Source organism: Neopsephotus bourkii, unplaced genomic scaffold, assembly GCF_033783945.1.
Source record: "Neopsephotus bourkii isolate Nb327-2 ecotype Australia unplaced genomic scaffold, CSIRO-AGI_Nbou_v1 NB_1671, whole genome shotgun sequence".
In the NCBI taxonomy this organism is placed as follows: Eukaryota; Metazoa; Chordata; class Aves; order Psittaciformes; family Psittacidae; genus Neopsephotus; species Neopsephotus bourkii.
Genome location: NW_026902145.1, coordinates 754,633 through 772,294, shown reverse-complemented (window position 1 = coordinate 772,294; position 17,662 = coordinate 754,633). Strand labels below are relative to the sequence as shown.

At 40.7% G+C, this 17,662-nt stretch overlaps 1 protein-coding gene across 2 annotated transcripts in view; it reads left to right on the top strand.

The window, feature by feature from the left end:
* Nucleotides 1–2,488: 2,488 nt before the first annotated feature.
* TOX3 (TOX high mobility group box family member 3) overlaps nt 2,489–17,662 on the top strand; it is a 78,274-nt gene continuing 63,100 nt past the window's right edge. For both annotated transcript variants that reach the window (XM_061375693.1, XM_061375692.1), the window contains exon 1: nt 2,489–3,197. In XM_061375693.1, coding sequence (XP_061231677.1) covers nt 3,096–3,197 — 102 coding nt within the window. In that variant the 5' untranslated portion in view covers nt 2,489–3,095. The remainder of the gene's footprint in view (nt 3,198–17,662) is intronic.

The window sequence follows — 17,662 nt, the reverse complement described above, 5'->3', positions numbered from 1 at the left end:
CACTGCAGTCTTACTAGTTCTGTGAAAGACTTAATTTGGGCACTGGGTGGAGGTGCCAAAAATGTGCTGGGTTCAGCTTAAGCCACGACACAAAGCTAGCTTATAGTCAGGAACTGGATTTTTTTTTTTTTTTTTTTTTGGAAATATCACCAGATTTCTATATTTTAGTTTCATAATTGTATGAACAGGCAGTATTTCAAAACTCTTCACCAAATACTATTTTCAGGATAAATGTTTTGCTTGGCTGGAATTTATTTATTTATTTATGACTTGTTCCATTTCAATTTTACATTAACTTTCTGTACCAGTGAGGTCAAGATGGAACACTCTGGGCTTTTCTTATTGTGCCTGTTCTTTTCTTTTCAGAAAAAAATATGTTGGGTACAGCATGTTCCATCAAAGCACTTCAAATCACCATTATTTACATCACCATATCTGCTTCTCTTCTGATTTTAAGACTTCTAACCCAGAAGCTGTTGTCACCACAGCACACTGTGGGTCTCCTGCCTGTTACCCCCTACTCTGCAGGCTCCTTCCTGGTTCTGGAGCTGAGGCCATGGGACAGGAGAGGTGGGATGTGCTGCGATGTGCCCCTTAAAGCAGCCCGTCCTGGGGCACAGCAGGAGTCGTTGCAGCAGCTGAAGCATGCCATAGGCCACACACTGCCTGGAAGTCTTGTCCTGTACAGGCCTGCAGCCTTGCCAGGGCTCCTTCAAAATGACAACAGGGCCAAGTCCTAAACTTGGAATTCTTTGCTGTTTGTTCCTTTCTTAAGCAAATTCCCCCTGAATTCAATAGGGATATGCTATCAGGTTTATTTAGGAGTGAAGAGAACCTGAGGAGACAGTCTGGAAATACGTTTACTTACATAGCAGAGCACCTTCAAACTTGGTGCCAACGATCCGTGCCTGCACCCTAGAATCTTATTCTGACATGTACATGTGGGGTTACAGAAATGTTTGTCACCCAGTGAAGAAAACAAAACAGGTATTACTTTATAAACTTCGGTTGCAAGTGAGTTTGCTGTGCCCATACGCCACCACTTTTCCATCCATGCTTTGGAGGAATGTTCTAATGCAAAGTTGCACCCTGAAACATTCAATGTCTTTATTTTGGAATGATTTCTTTCAGAAGCAGAAGAAAATTTTTGCCACAGGAATGGTGTGTGCCTGTGCAAACCCTCTGGGCTTTATGTTCCTCAACCACTTCCCTTCTAGCAACAAAGCAGATTTTGCAGTTCTTCACCCTTTGGTTACAAATGGTTTGACAAAATGAATATGAAAATGGATTAGGTATTTGACACAATATGCCCTTTTTATTTTTTACTGAGGCATTTCATTTACCAAAATACCAGTGTATATCTGTGTTATGTTTAACTCTGCTCTTAGTGCAAAATGTCAGTTTACAGATCTTTCCTTGCTTCAAACTGTAACACTTTAGGATCAATACCCAGAATAAGAATGTCTCCTGTACTAGCAGGAGCTACCAGTGCCTGCACTTACTTGCTATTTGCAAGTACTGCAAATAAGATTTCTGGGATCAGACTGGGAAGATGTTATCTTTCAATATGTTGTAGCTATAGTACTGGTTTATGGTTTGCTTGCTCTCTATCAGTGCACAATCATGTTTGGGAACATTACGCCCCCGAGGCAGGCTGCCATCAGGAATGGGGCTGCGGTATGGGCCTGGCGTCTCTGTCCTTGCAGCCATGGATATGATGCACAGACCTTCACGTAAGGTCTTGCAGCTGTTCTACAGTTAAACCTTGTACCCTTGTGTTATCATTTCTATTTCTTTTTTCTATAATCAAGTGGTGTCAGACATTCTGGCGGGTACTTGCAGCTGTATTACAACTACGTAAGAATCTGCGCTAGACCTGGAAGGCCATTCTCTCCCTGCTACAGAAGCCTTGAGTCAAGGGTGTGTTTTCATCCTTCCTTGCTCCTTGTCTGCAGGGCACAAGTCATGAGGTTAAAACTGCCTTTGTACTGCTTTAGTGTTTTGACCAAAAGACCTGGATCAAGATCTGGGGTCAGGAAAGCTTTATGCAGGGTAGCGGGTAGAGCTAGGCAGCACCTATGACTGGCTAACCAAGTCTGGATCATTAGTGGGTGCCTTGGAATTGCCACCCAGTGACTCTGAGGGCTCAAAGAGGTTTCTGTGGATCAGGCTACTGTGTTTTAAAGTCCTGCTCTGGACAGCATGTTAGAGAAATCTCTTTTTTTTCTGCCACCAACCTGACGCACCAATGCAGCGGTGCTGAGCAATGAAGTGCGCTGCCAGAAAACTACGGACAGAAAACTGGTACGAAAAGTGGAAGTTGCGCACCTCGACTCTCCCAGGGAATCGGGCAGCTCCGCCGAGACCGGCCCGGGCGGGAGAGCACCGGCCCCAGTGGGAGGGTGTGCGGGGAGGGGTGTGTGCGGGGGGAGCAGCAGGCGGGGCGGGGCGGGGCGGGGACCGGCCGCCCCTCCCGCGGAGCGGGGCCAGAGCGGCTCGGGCTGCTCCGGCAGTCGGTCCCGGGCTGCGCTCCTGCCCCGGCCGGGAGTGCCCTGTTGCACCAGCCTCGGGGCGGCCGCCCCGTCCCCGGCAGCCGCGGGGGGCTCTGCGGCTGCGGTGAGCGGCTCTCCCCATCCCGGTCCTCGCCTTTGTCGGCGGCGCGGGCAGCGGCGGTCCGTCCGTCCGTCCGCGCTGGGCGCGTGGTTCCTTTGTGTACAGCAGCTGCTCCTGAATGCGGAGGCAAAGCCCGTGGCTTGCCACGGAGCTTTTGAAAAATCAACAGCGCTCTTTCCCCTCCTTCTCTCTTGCCTTCCCTTCTTCCCCTCCCGCCGAGGCGGACGGGCACCCACCTGGGTTCTGCCGCCCGTCTCACCTCTCCTATTATCTCCTCCTTGTTAACCTGCACTTTTCCGCCGCCTCTTTCCCGTCGCCCCCCGACCCTCTCTCATCCCGCTCCTCGGGAAGGCTCGGCGATACGCAGCTCCGGTCCTTCGGCGGTTTGCTCGAGCCCCAGCCCCGGGGAAGGCACCTGAAGGTGGATCTATTAAACCTCCCGGCTATCTCTCCAAGTGCACTTCTTGGACCAAAGCACCGGCATGGATGTAAGATTTTACCCGGCTGCGGGGGGCAGCTCTCTTCCCGGAGACCCCTCCAACCTGGACTTTGCCCAGTGTTTGGGTTACTACAACTACAACAAGGTGATTACTCCCGCGCGTGTTAATTCCTCCTGCTGCTGCCAGGCCGGTTCCGGGGAGCCGCACCTTGGGCTTCGTCGGGGCGGGGAGGCTCGGGGCTGGGGTTGCCACAGAGCCGGAGCAGCGGGGTCTGCCCGGGGGCCTCCGGTCACGGAAAGTTGGGAGCAGCGAGTGCTCGCGTGAGACGGGAGCAGCGGGGCCCGGCCCCGGGGGTGCCGCCCCGCAGGCCGCTGCCTCGGCCCGGCTCTTCGGCTAAACCCGAACCCCGAACAGCTCCGCGAGTGACTCTGGCCCGCGGCCGGGAAACAAAAGGCAGCGGGTCTTCGCGACGGGCATCCGTGCGCGCCTCCAGCCGGGACCGGCAGAACTTTTCCCCGCGTTAGAGCAGGTGCGGCCCCGGGGCGGGTCGGGACGAGCTCTGGGGGGCTAGGGTGGCCCTGCTGGGGCGGGAAGAAGGGAAGGGACCCCTCCCTTCTCTCTGCTCTTTGGAGTGATCCTGGCTCTGTTACGGCCAGTCTCTAACTGAAGAATTATACCAAACAGGAGGGTTAATGAGAACTACATCAGCAGCTAGCGCGGGAGATAGCAAACGGTTTGGTGTGAGATGATTGTCAGAGAAGTTACAGTACCACTTCTACCTATTCGCACCTTCTCTGCGGCAGGAGTAGTTCACGGAGTGAGCGTTACAGTCAGAAGCGACAGTGGTTTCCCAAGGGGATACCTGCATTTACAGAAATATGTTTTAACAATACGGGGATGATTTGTTTCACAAATCACCCAAATCTGGGAAAGGCAAAGTTCAGAATGACACTGTGACTCACGCTATTTTGAAAAAGACTTAGCTGTTTGCATTGGGATGTGTCAATGGCACATTGAGCTATTAGCATTGGGCCCTCACACAGGCACATAAAGATCCCTTTCACACTGTGTTTTTCCTGGTGCTCTTGTTTGTCCAACCTCTGGGGCCTTTTGTGAGGCACTCTTACAAGATGTTGGGGAAAAGAAGGGTGCTGCACGAAGTCTGAACTTCTCTTAAAACCTGCTTTCTAAGAATCCTTTCTGAAAGAGTAGATTAAGTTTGATGAAACACGAGGATCACTTTGAGAGAGAAATAACGTTCAAAAAACGAAGAGATTCAGTAGCTGAAAAAAACTTTCTCCTAGAGAAATTGCTTCTGAAGACACCATGGGCTTACTCCTCTGTAGCTCTTTCCGACCACGTCCACCATGGCTGATGAGAAGTTCAAGTGAGTCAGTTTGTCCGGTTTGGGGGCTGCCTCTGTGTTGGATGGCACAGACCCCCTTCCACTGGAGACAGCAGCGCTGCGCGCACGGCCCTCCCTTGCGCATGCTCTCTGTGTGCAGGCTGTTAGCATGCTGCTTTGTTAGTAGTTAATATAGAAAGACACAGGAGCATGAATTAAAGATGAAATGTCAACCTTAACTTAGAATGCTGCTAAAGACTTAGCTCTAAAATCCATAGTAAATGTTCACTGTTCTCTGATATGCCAACTAATTTGGGAAACATGCAGCACTGACTGGGAAGCAGCATGCTTACTATAAATTTCACTTATTCAGTGACTTTATTGTGTTATGCATGGCAGGCATTTTTTTCAGGCTCTGTTACAGGTTACTGTATGGGTTCTTTTTTAAATTCATTTTTATGTCGAAAATCTTGAATGTCTTCTGGAAACCAGTAGTTTGTGTCCCCTAACTTGCTGCAAATACACAGTTATAGATAACCTTTTGACTGTATTTCCCTTCATCATAATGAGAACAGAGCATGTATTCAGAAGTCCAAAGTAACTAACTTTTGACCTGTTCAAAAACACATTTCAGTTGCTGTGCTTCTGAATGTAATTTTGGCAAGTCACTTATAGGTCAGACTTCCAATCTGCAGCAGAAAATATTTTAATGAACAGAATACAGCTCATGATGCATGTCTCCTATAATAGGTATTTTTGTATGCAAAAGGCGTGATCGGGAGCAGGCTGACACAGGCGAGGTTGGATTGCTGCTGCTGTGAGCTCTTCCTTGTCTCCACCAGGAAAGCAGCAACGTGCTATACAGGTGTTTCAGGGACAGAAGAGGAATTTGTGAATGAGTTCCTAGAAAGAAGGATCTTACCTGCGTTAATCTAATCTCATTTTCTGCATTGTTTATAATCTGTAACTACAGGAATAATTATGAATTGTTGGGGTTATTTTTTTCTAATCTGAAAAAGAGAGTATATTTATTTTGAAATCTTCCCTCCCTCACTTTCATCCTTTTGCCTGTGTTCCTAAGGAAAATAAATGATTACTCTGTTAGGCACTGAGATGACAAGAAGGCATAGAAAAAAAGGAGTTGAAATACTTACTCTGCTGAAGTAAATGGAAGAACTGTTATTGATTTCACTGGAGACAGTATTTCACTTCAAGTCCTTCTGAAACTCATTTGAGTATCCTACCCACTCATCTGTGCCTGCTTCATTGTTAGGAGCTGAATCCATATTCTCCTTGTGACAGTGACATTGCCAGTGACAACTGCTGAGAAGCAGGAAGTGTGATGGCAAGAGTAAACAACCTGTGTGGTTGTGTGTATGTGCAAAGGCAGAATTATTTATGTCAAAATATTCTCAGGATTATCAGACATAGCGTTGATGGCGTATGGCCTGCCTGTGGAAAACTATGTCATATCACAGTGTCTAAGAATATTGAACATAAAGCCTTTTAGTGTAAACACATTGCACTCTATGTGGACAATGCTGGCTTCCACCTGCTAACTTAAACAGATTTTCCCATAACTGTAGAGTCCCTTCTGTGGGTACAGCCCTGGCTGTACCATGTAACAGACTGAACCATGCAGCCCTGGGCAGGACTTGGGATCTCATATTGACCTGCAAGCAAGGAACCAGTATCAGGAGGGGAATTGTAGTGTAAGTCCTGGGCTTGTAGCCACATGTGCTCGGGAGCTGCCCTGGCCCATATCTGCAGGTCCCCTTTGCTTGGATTCCTTCTCCACAGCTGCCTTTTAAGAGCAGTGTCGTGCTTTTGGCATTGGTTGTCAATACTGGGTAAGTAGACTGAGGTGTAAGGCATGTCTTCTTGGTTTTTTGGGGGGAGCATTAGTTTTGAGTGTATGATAGCCATTTGAAAACAGACTAATGTATGTAAGTATCCCTGCTGTTATTTGTAGTACAGCAGTTTCTAGAAGATTCCAGGTTGGGATTGTTTCTGTTGAGAGGGTATGAAACATGGTAAACACACGTAAAGGGCAAAAGAAGGAAGGACACAGAAATACGGTGATTTGTCCAAGGTTACACAGTCAGTCACTGACATAATCAGGGCCACAACCAAGGTATTCTGAGATTCAGTCCAGTGGTTTGTGCTGAGTCTCATTCACTTTAATAGGATTACTTACATGTTTAAAGTAAAGCATGTGCTTAAGTGCTTTGCTGGATCAGGGCCATATTTGATAAGTTTTCAGTTCTGGTGTGAGAGTACATAACTCGACCCTGCATGTGTCTGGCTGGTGGTGGTGGTTTGGGATAACAGCGATGCACCCCTGCTTCATGGAATTGCACTGGGGAAATCATGCCTGTTTCTAGAAAATTCCTGGTGTGGTGTACTGAAAAAAAACCCCAACAAAACCGATCAAAAAGTACATATAAAAATTTCTGAAAGTTGAAAGAGACCAGCTGTTGTAAACCATTCTGTTTCTGTTTTGAGCCCTTTTATGGTTCTGCAGATGGAGAATGATTTTGGACATTCTCTATAGTTTAGTTTTTTTCTAAACAAATATTTTCACTTACTGAGTAAATTACATGTCTTGTACTAAAAATATTTAGGGAACTGCTATTCATCATAGCAAATACATTTTTATTATTATTAAAGGACCCATAATTCTTAAAACGCAATTTGAAAAAAGGAAAACTCCAAAACCTAAATGTGTACAGCTCAGTGTTTGAGTTACCATTATATTAAATTCCAGAATCCTTACTTCATTGTTTAGCTGTCTACATTTTATAATATTTATGTCTTCTATACAGATTGTCCTTGCAGGATACAAATTTCAAACCTACATACCTTAATTTAAGCACTAGCATATATATGTGAATGTCAGAGCTTGATGTTTTTGGCTGAAATATTTTGCATTTTACAAAGGAAGCTCAGGAAGGTTATGTTGTTCTTCCAGAGGTAAAGCAAAGACAGCAGTAGTTTAGTAACATGCTAAACTGGGGCTGTAAGTCATTTCTGTTAGTATGTGTTGTTAGGAAAAAATAGATTAAACTTGTGCAAATGATTGAAAATTTATCTTCTTGCAAATTTGATGTGGCTACATGTATGCATAGGTTTCTCTTTCATATAACAGATGGTGAGAGGCAATGGGTGCATGTATGCTGGTAAGGTAGAAAGTGCTGTGCTCACTCACCATGCCCTGCATACATGCTAGTTTACACTGAGGCTCTGCTCTGCTACTGCCAGAGTAGCCTGTGCTGACTGGAAGCTGATGGGTGCTGTGGTCACACATGTACCTGCAGTCTGACCATGACAGAGGCAGCCCCAGGTGGTGGGACAGTGCCAGAGAACACCAAAGAGGTCCCACAAGGTAGAGAGTAGAGATGCATAAGCAGAGACACAAATACTGGTTTTGCTGGAGACAGTTTAGCTAAGGGATTTGGAACTTTTTCTTCCAGTATCAACTCAGTAAATGTCATTTTAGCCAGTATTTCCAATTGATTTTCTTGCTGAACTGATGCTTTCACAGAACAACCCTCCCCTGCCTCTGATGTCTTGAAATCTCAGGACTGTGCAGGCAGCTTCTGTGGGGAGCAAAATAGTTCCCACAGTACTTGGCTGTCCAGTCCAGCATTAAAGATGTTGAACATGTGATTCCCAATACTTGGAAGCAGTACAATGATTGATGAGTATGTCCACAAGAATATAAATTATAATCTGTATCATCACCATGGTTTGTATGATGCTATTTTTCAGGAGCAATCATCCCACAGGTTTCCTGATGTACTTGAAGAGCTAGCTGTGAAAGGAAGACCCTGTATGCCAAAGGTAGCAACTGTGCAAGCACCTATGCTGCTCAGAATGAGCAGGTATAATGGCAGTACTAATTGGATTGTGCACTACACAGTTTTTTTTTATTGCTCAAATAATGCAGCTTCTATATCCAGTGTACCATTTGTTATGAAGACATAAGGTGTTGACTGTATACAAAGTATACTTAGTTGATTTTTAAAAATATTTTTAGGTGTTCTTATTACGATGGGTTACAATTGTATTAGTAAGATATATGTAATAATGCATGGTAATATACGATGATTGAGTTTAATGTGTAGAGATAATCTGAAGTGCTTACAGCATGTGTGGAAGTGACCAGTGGGCCTGTTTAAAATAATGATAATTTGCAGCAGTCAGAACTCTGTATGCATGCTGTGGACATGGACACCCATTTGCACCTCTGCTCTAAGGTGAGGAAGTAGTGACTGAACTCACTGGGATGACAAGAGCCTCATTCCCATAGCATTGCCTGCATTGTTGTTATTCATCCAGAGCAACTGAGTCCAGCCTAACCCTATAATGAATTATTATGAATTTTTAATAAAATCTAAAGCAGAAACACAGGAAATATCAGTTTATGTTCTTCAGCAGATACCTGAAATGAGGGTGGCTGGTATGAGCTGGAAGTCATTGTGGTTTTGTGTGGTGTGTGGCAAAGTGAGGCCAGTCAAACTATGACCTTTGTTTTTTGCTGCAGGCTTTTTTTTAAATTTACAGTTAATATGTACCTATATATTTGTCTAATTCTGGCACTTCCTAAAACCCTAACTAATGCTATTGAATGCTGATAATCTAATTTAAGAGAAGAATTTGTACAGCACTAATCCTATCTTTTTGTCTGTAATCACGTTTCTACTACCATAAAATTGAATACTGTTATACACACCTAATGGCAGGGTTGAGTTTTCAAATGCTTCAAACTCTTGCCTGATATCAGCCTTCAGTACTGTTACCTATCTGTGTGATATATTTATAGAGTGCCAGTCACCATAGTATCTTTGTGATGATTGCTACCAAAATTGAGAACTCTGAGGTGAAAATCTAATCAGGACTTTAGATAACAATGTCACACAAGAGCCTTCTGGTCTTTGCCACTGTGCTCCCTTCAGATGAAGACTTTGATGAGATCATGCTTGCTGCTGTGTTATTCATTATTTATTTTTATAACTAGATTTCTATTTCATATCTTTTTTTTACTGCATGTTAGCACATGTCAAACCAGTCCAAAATCCGTTTTGAATGTATGCTCCCTGTTTGTACTTGAAACAATATATTGAAAAATACAGGCATTGCAGGGCTGCTGAACTAGCAGAACTAAAATCAGAGACTGTTGTCATACATCTGTTTCTGCCACAGGTACCTCAGGTATCCAAACAGATGTTTTCCTGAACATTCTCAGGCACTCCATGATAGTGGGCAGACAGGCTGAAAATACTATTTTCATCACATTAAAAATGAGTTTTATGAACTGAGTGCTGGAGATACGACTGACTCAATTCTGTTGGAATAGGTGTTCTACCAAAACTAGACAATATTATTATTGAAAATGAAAAGTGTTTTAAACGAACAGTTCATCTAGTTTTCGGTTTGTATAGTTCATGTGCCACTTGCTGGCATGGTGTTCTGTTTGCTCCTGCATGGCCAGTTTGCCCAACAGCTCATGTTTTGCCTAATATCTTGGTATAGGTATCAGGAAGGAAAACAATCCATTCTCAAAAACTGGAAATTGAAAGCTTCCCTTAATATCCCTTTAAGCTGAATTAACAAAAAAAAAAAAAAAAAAAAAAGGAAAGAAATCCTCCCCCACCATCACAGCACTTGTATCTCTGTTTTGTTTATTTTTCTTGGAGGCTGATCAATGTGGGCATCTTACACTTATATGGTCATTAGATCATGCCTGCCTTTGACATTTCATGGGGAGAAATTCTTATTAATGTTTTATTTTTTCTGTTGTGAAGTTGCAGCCTTACTGTCTTGCTCATTATGACTGTATATCTTATGGAAAAGAGTGGGTTGTGACATGGTGAAGTGAAGAATGGAGGGTATATTGGGGTGAAATGCCAGGATTTGGACTGGCAACCTCTGAAGTAAGGGATCTGTTTGTCTTCTACTTTTTTTTTTTATTTATTTTTTATATTTTTTGGGGTTGTGGTTGCCATGACCTTATCTACTACTGGCTGAGGTGAGAGCTGCATGTCCAATATCATGGGTACCTTCTCACTGTGTCATCTGCTTTGCAGAGTACATAATTGATTATGTAAAATCATTATGTTAAAGCAGAATACTGCTCAAATAGGCACATATACATTTGGATTTTCTTTTTTCTGCATTTAATGTTTGAAGAGTTCTGATCAACTGGGCAACCTAACAAAAAGGTTGCAAACATGTAAAATTACCACTGTGGTAGGATTTGTGGAAAATTAAGTCTGCATACAGAGATGGTTTTGGTCACTTAAAGTGAGTTTTCTTCATTTCTCCGTTTGGTTTTCTTAAGAATTTTTTTCAAGAGAAAATCTTTTCTGTTCATGTCCACTCAAAGTGGGTATAGCTTACATTGTAAATCTGTACAGCTGATAATGAGAAAAGATTAAATGGGATGTATAAACACTACTAGGTTTTTTGTTTTGGTTTGTGTTTTTTTGTTGGTTTGGTTTGGTTTATTTTTATTGAGTCCATGCTTGAAAACCACCTGAGCTGTATAAATAATCCTTTCTATCCCAGTGGGACAGCTCTTATTAAAAGTCACATATAAAGTCACATATAGAGGTTTGTAGGTTCAGGACATATTTGAACACTTCAATATTGATTAACTGTCTAATTTTGATATGAAAAATTGTGTTAAAACCATGCAAAAATCAATTGCTGCATAGCAGAGTAGCTTATTTTCAGAGCAGATCATATTTATCTGCTCTTCTTTTATGTCACTGTCTTTATAGTCATAAGGCTTATACAAACAGATGAGTTTTGAATGGTTTTGAATAGGATACTGTATTTCAGTATTAATTTGTTATTAATAAAAGTGCTTTTGTTAAACTATACTTTTATCAGTAACCTTTTACTGATGGAGGATTGGCAGTCCTCTAGTTTTTCAGCAATTTACTTTCTTAAATAAGAATTTAATTAGGCAGGGAAAACAGTGGTTGTGTTTGCTTTAGTAGGTTAATGCTGCTGCTTTAGCGGGTTCTCGGTAAGCATGTGGATAAATGGTAATGATAATAGGTGGTCATGTAAATAGGGGATATCGTGGTATTGACTTGTTCTAGTGAAAAACTTGATAGTTGTGGTTTCCTACCATAACCCCACATGGTTCTCTTTTTGCCTATTATTTTGTTTGACATGGTTTGAGATACATTAACCTTACCTAAAACCCCTCTATTCTATATGTGGCAAAATAAACAGAATTTTACAGAAGAACTTTAAGGAAAACCAAGACTGCTCTCAGCACTGTTCACAAACGTAAATACATTGTTGGGTGCAAACATGATAGCTTAATTAGATTTGCACTACAAAGTAATCATTAAAGTAAATATGTTTTATACCTATGTGACTTTCTGTCTGTGGTTTTCTGAGAGTATGCAATAACTGTTATTTCAAATAAAATGAAGTAATTTGTATGAATTTATTTTGTCCTGCCAAATAATTTACAAATGCAGGGTATTACTAAATAAAGGGACTTAACAGATGCTTCTGCTGTCCTTTGCTTCTGACATTTTTAAAACCTACTTAAAGTTATCTTTATGCTCCTGTGGTGGTGCAGCTGAGACCTGAGGAGCGCATGTGGTGTGGTAAATCAGATGTCATGTCATGCAAAGCAACCCAGCTTCCTAAACAGTGGCTTGCATTATTGCTTCCGTGATAGAGATCTACCTGTTATGGCCTAGCAGAACTGCTGGTGAGGAAAACTGCCTTTGTTTTGTTCTCGAACCTTTGTCTAAAGCCTTTTTTAACATAATAGCTTTGTGCTGGGGTCTTGGATGATGTATGTAGGGCACGTAGGGTATTGAGTGGCTTGTTGAGAATATGTAATTGTTTCAAAGATTTTACAAGCAGTGATCACCTGCATTCTCATATCTGATGGTTACCTTAAGGTAATAGTTGAATTGGACATGTTGATCTTTGGCTTCAGTGAAGTGTTTCAGGACCCCATCTTCTCCCAGTCATCATGCCTTTTGGGGATGATGACTTCTGACATTTTGCCTTTGTGGAAACAGCTTTGTGGGTGCCTTATTTGTGAGAGGACCTTTGGCATGACCTCTGCATCAACACATTCCTTGGGTGCCTTTCTCTTGTTCCCTTTGCCCTGCTGCCTGCTTTGACTTGGACCTGCTGGCTGATGGCAGACAGCAAACACCTGAAACTCTTGGAAACACTCACAACTGGGACAACTCTGAATGAGGTGAAAGGCTGGCAGTATAGTCTAGGGCTAAGTATAATTTAGATTAATCAAAGATCATATGAAAGGAAAACATAGTAGTTTTGTTCATTAAATATGTACTCAAGCAGGCAAACCAGTAGCACTTGAGTATTTCACATAAACAGATTTGTGATAGTGTGCAGCCTAAAGATCAGTCTTGCTGTTCTACCTGTAATTACTCTCAAAAGCCAGCTATAAAACTGCATTGTGAGTTTTGGTGTTCACTGCTGCAATCTGCAACTGTAGTTTGACCAGTTTAAGTAGCAAACCGTTTTTCTAAACTGAGTCAGCAAACACTTGTGATAGGATAGCAGCCTTTTTCTGTCTTCTAGATAGAAAGTGTTTGAGTAAGGATGGCAAAGATTGGCTTTGACGTTTATCAGCACAAATATATTGCTGGTGATAACATGTCATACAAGCATGCTGCCTGTGTTCCTGTATTCTTGTCTCTAGTAAATGGCAGTTTTTCAAGGGAGGTCTCAGACTTTGCCCTTTTGTTAATAGTCTAGCAGAGAGTTTACATACCAGAGAAGAATCCAGATTCTTCACTTTATAACAGAGTATGTTTTGTTTTTTTTTTTTGAGCTAGATGGTGGTTTTTGGAAAGAAAATTGGCAGCTGTTACTTATAATACATGTAACCAATAAACACTGAATCAAAAAAGTGACTCTTGTACAGTCGCACATTTTTAAAGCACAGACAATGTGTGTTGCTCTGCGTCAGTTGCAACAGTCTTCCACCACTTGGAAAAGGTGGGGAAAGGCTGTTTGCTACTGGACAGGATGCATACATCAGGATACGTACAAATTCTTTGGAGACCATGGGGCTCCTTGTCGTGGCTAGTAACTTTTGGATTGCTAATTAATTACACTATAATTCTTTCTACATCATGTTCCACAAATTTGGGTGTTTTTGCAGAATTATTTCTAGATAAAAGTTTTTAGCATTACTCCATCATGAGGCATAAGTGAGAAACTGTAATGATAAAGAGCTTATTCATGTAATGACTAATTGCAGGTGAGCGTTATCCTGTTATGCCTCATTCTTAATGTTTCTGTGACTCAAAAATTATAATAAACTCCATTAAAATACCATGGCATCAATAGAGTATTTAAAATGTGTATGAAAAGATAAAGTCTAGAAATCATAACAGTATAATAGCTATCCATATGATTTTATACTATATAAAGTATTTGTCGATCTTCTGAGTTTCATTTATTCTCTAGAACTGATATGAAGCATACATTTGCTTTCTGTCCCCCCAGAGGTAACCTTTTTCTTTTAAAATGAATGTGAAAGTAAAAAGGAAGGAGCAATTTCCATGGAGGAAAATCAGTTCTGGTCCTTCAGAATCATGAGCTGAGATTGATGCTTTGCAGCTACAGTGAGTACAAACAATGCACCACAAATCTGACACAGAATTTTGTCAATGAGAAATCTTTGATCTTGTGCTTCATTTTGACTACAGTTTTTCCATTTCTTCTTACTTTGGTCTTACTGTTTTATTTCATATTCAGCACTGCTGTGGTAGGAAGCAGTCATTGCATTCTCTGCTGCCAAAAGGAAATGGATATTTAGAAAAAGACTAGAGAAATGGCAGTGAAACACCTTGATGAGAAAGAGGGAATGGTGACTAGGAAAGACAGCAGTTTGAGGATCAAGTATTTCCAGAGAAGAGGGTGAAAATACATGTTAAAATACATGTTACTATGTTTAAAGATTTCCTGTACATTTTGGAGAACTGATCTTTGGCTCTCATTTGATCACAAGAGAGAGAGGTTCATCCTTGCTCCTGTTAGGTTGGCTGATGGCATCGAAGCAAAGGAGCTCCTATCTGCAGTCTGTCTTTTGAAATTCTAGTTGCCAGGGATCTTTGAATGTAGAAATAAGAAATAACATGATTTTAGATCGTGAATCTCAGTATGTATGCTAGAGCTAGGCCAGTTGCCTTATTGATCCCAACTACTGGAGTTTTCTGTGTGAAGATGATTTATGATTATCTTTAAAAGAAACCCCAACCAAACAGTCAATGAGACAACCTGAACTTCATATAAGAACTGATTTAAAACATTCTCAGCTTTTTCTTTCTTATACTTCCTTTATAAGATATTCCATAGATTCAGAAGAAATGGGTGCAATCCTGCTCCTGCACAGAAGCATGTATCCTCTTTGAAGAAGAGAGACATTTCTGGTTTTGAGTTGTGCTTCATAGACTTGCTGCAAAAAATTCAACTCGGAGGATGCATTTTGAAGCAGTAGTTTCTTGGGCACTGAACTGTTCTTTTCTGAAAAGGATAAAGCCAATTCTTTGTACCTGCTGACAAAACAAAGGAATCAGTACTGATAATATGTTATGTGAGGACAGGCTGTAATGTTTAGAAGTGTTTGACTGCTGGAAAGCATCGGATCTACCTGCCCTCTCATCCTTACCAGAAGCAACACATCTGCCTCACTGGAAATCCTAAAAATGGTCTCCTGTTGATTTAGTTTTCACCTTTACTAAATAAATGAATCATTATTATGTGTTCCCTGGCTTAGATACCAAATGAAAATGAAGCAAAGTGCTACATTCAAGTTGGGAAGCTCTAGATAATCTTCCATCTCTGAAGTGTGAAAGAACTGACACATAAAATTGCCCGTCTGCCAGCAAATATTTTTTTTTTTTTTTTTTTTTTACTTTACAGTTGGAGAGTTTAGTTTTCTTAATAAAAGAAGACATAAAAATCCCGAAGTGTCTATGCTTTAACAGTAATACTGGAAACAGCAGGGTGTGAGAGAAGACAGTGTTGTTACAAGCGTGGCTTTAGAAACACTGATTATGGGCTTAGACTGGGAATGAGAAGAAAGCCTTTGTCTTCCTGAAAAGTAAGGTCTGAGGCATTCTTCTTGTAATACTGGGGACAAAGGGGTCAAAGCTTATGCTAAATATCATATACTGTGGTTGGATGAAACAGGAACCAAGGGGTTAATTGTACTTTTAATTTTTTTTAATGTGGTTCTTTTAGGCTTCATGTTTACATTGCTAACTTACAATGTTGAATTTTTGTTATCTGCACTGTGATCCCAAGCAAGGCTGATTTGGACAACGTAAGTATAGATATGATAGTTACAGACTCAACAACAATCTTGGAGATGTGCATACAGCTAGTAATGAAAATTCATGTCTGAAGTGTAATTTTATAGTGGAAAACATTTATAAATGAGATTTACAGATGCTGGGAGTTCGCTAATATCTGTTGATTCAGAGGGATAACTTAGTTCTTTCTTTAGAAGTGATGTGATTTTCCTTGGAGATGTGAAGAGCCTTGAAGTGTCTGAAGGAGGAAATGGAAAATCTGTGTCAGGAAGTTCGGCAGACTGTGGATGCATGGTATCAAATTATTAAATGTTTTGTCTTGATGTGGATGTCTTGAGAGTGCCTTAGTGCCCATTCGTATTCTTGAACAATGCAAGTACGTTTCTGTTCTCTGGAGATCAAGTGATAATAGTGGATATCTTTATTTTGTCTTTAATCCACAAGACAGATTATGTAGTCTTGTTTGTGTATATATGATAAAAGTGGAATTACAGAATTAAGGGCTAAATTATAGATTACCTTGATACAGATACAGCATAATTTCATTCTTTCAATTTTCCCTTGAAAAGTCAAGTTTATAATCCTATTTAGGTAGGAAATATATGCATTTTATACAGCTCCTTTTATAATATATAGAGTATTTGTGTATGTAGGCATAGTGATGAAATACGTGTTTTCGGCTAAAGTTGTAAAGATACAAGTATTTAGCTTAAATTTAATAAATCAGTAAATTAATTTAAAAGGAATTCAGTTCTAAAAGACTTATTGTGTTGATATTTTTGTAAACAAATTAGAAGTTTTTGAGAATTCAGTGTTCCAGGGAAATATGCTTTATGCTTTATCCTGTGATGTTCATTGATACCTGGTTTTAGTCCAGTGTGCAAACATAACAATGTAATTTCTTAGGTATTCATACAGGGAAATTTCTCCTGTCCTCTGTTATTGTTATTATTTGTTTTTATTATTTATTAATAGTTATATCTAACTGCTCTTATGATTTTTTCCTTTTCTTATTATATGATAGAAAAATGTAGGTGGCATGTTTGTTAAAGATTATCTGGTGACTTTCTGAAATGGTCTTATGGTTGGATTATGTAAAATTGAAACTTCCTTCAACTAATTTTCTTTGAAAAGTTGAATTAAGTAAAGGTAAAAGTGAGCAGAAGCTGGTATGTCAACAAGGAGTTGACGTGTTGATCTTGAGAATTCTTCAACTGGGGTGGAATTAGTTTAGCTATTGTTTACAAAAGAAATGGCCTGAATGTGTGGCACAGTAGTCAAAGACCTGGTAAATCTAGATCTTTTTTGAAAGACTGTCATTTCTATCACTGAACATGGTAGCCTGATGTTTCTGGAACTGGTTTTGAGTCTTGGCCTCAAGAAATCTGTAGATTAATTCTGGATGTCCAGAAAAATTTAGAAGGTAGCATATACCTGCTGGTTCTGAGGATTTAAGAATTGGATGACTCTTCCTGGACACCACTAGCCTTATTTCTAGAGGTCTGATTATTTACATTTGTAGCATACTTTCCTGGGTATTATTGATCTCTGAAAGGTACTGTGAAGATTTGCTGCTTGCTTCTAAGTCAGTTTGAGTGCAAAACTCTTATTATCATGTTTATTTGCTGCTATTTCTTAGTATGTTCCAGTACAGGTACATAATTTTGTGCAAGCAAGGTGCGATTGAAAGCCAGTATACAACTGTTTTAGGGGGTTTTAGCTTTTAGTTTTTGAAGTATGGGTTCATTTGTTGTGGGAGTTAAACTCTGAAGTTGATGGCTATAGCTGATGTAAAAGTTTTCTTCAAAGCCTCAATTATCCAAAGTAATGATTCTCCTTATTTCAGCTGCTTTACACTAACAATAGTATTCTATTTGTTTATGCTCAGGTATCAAAATGGGAAATTAAGTATTTTATCTGGATGA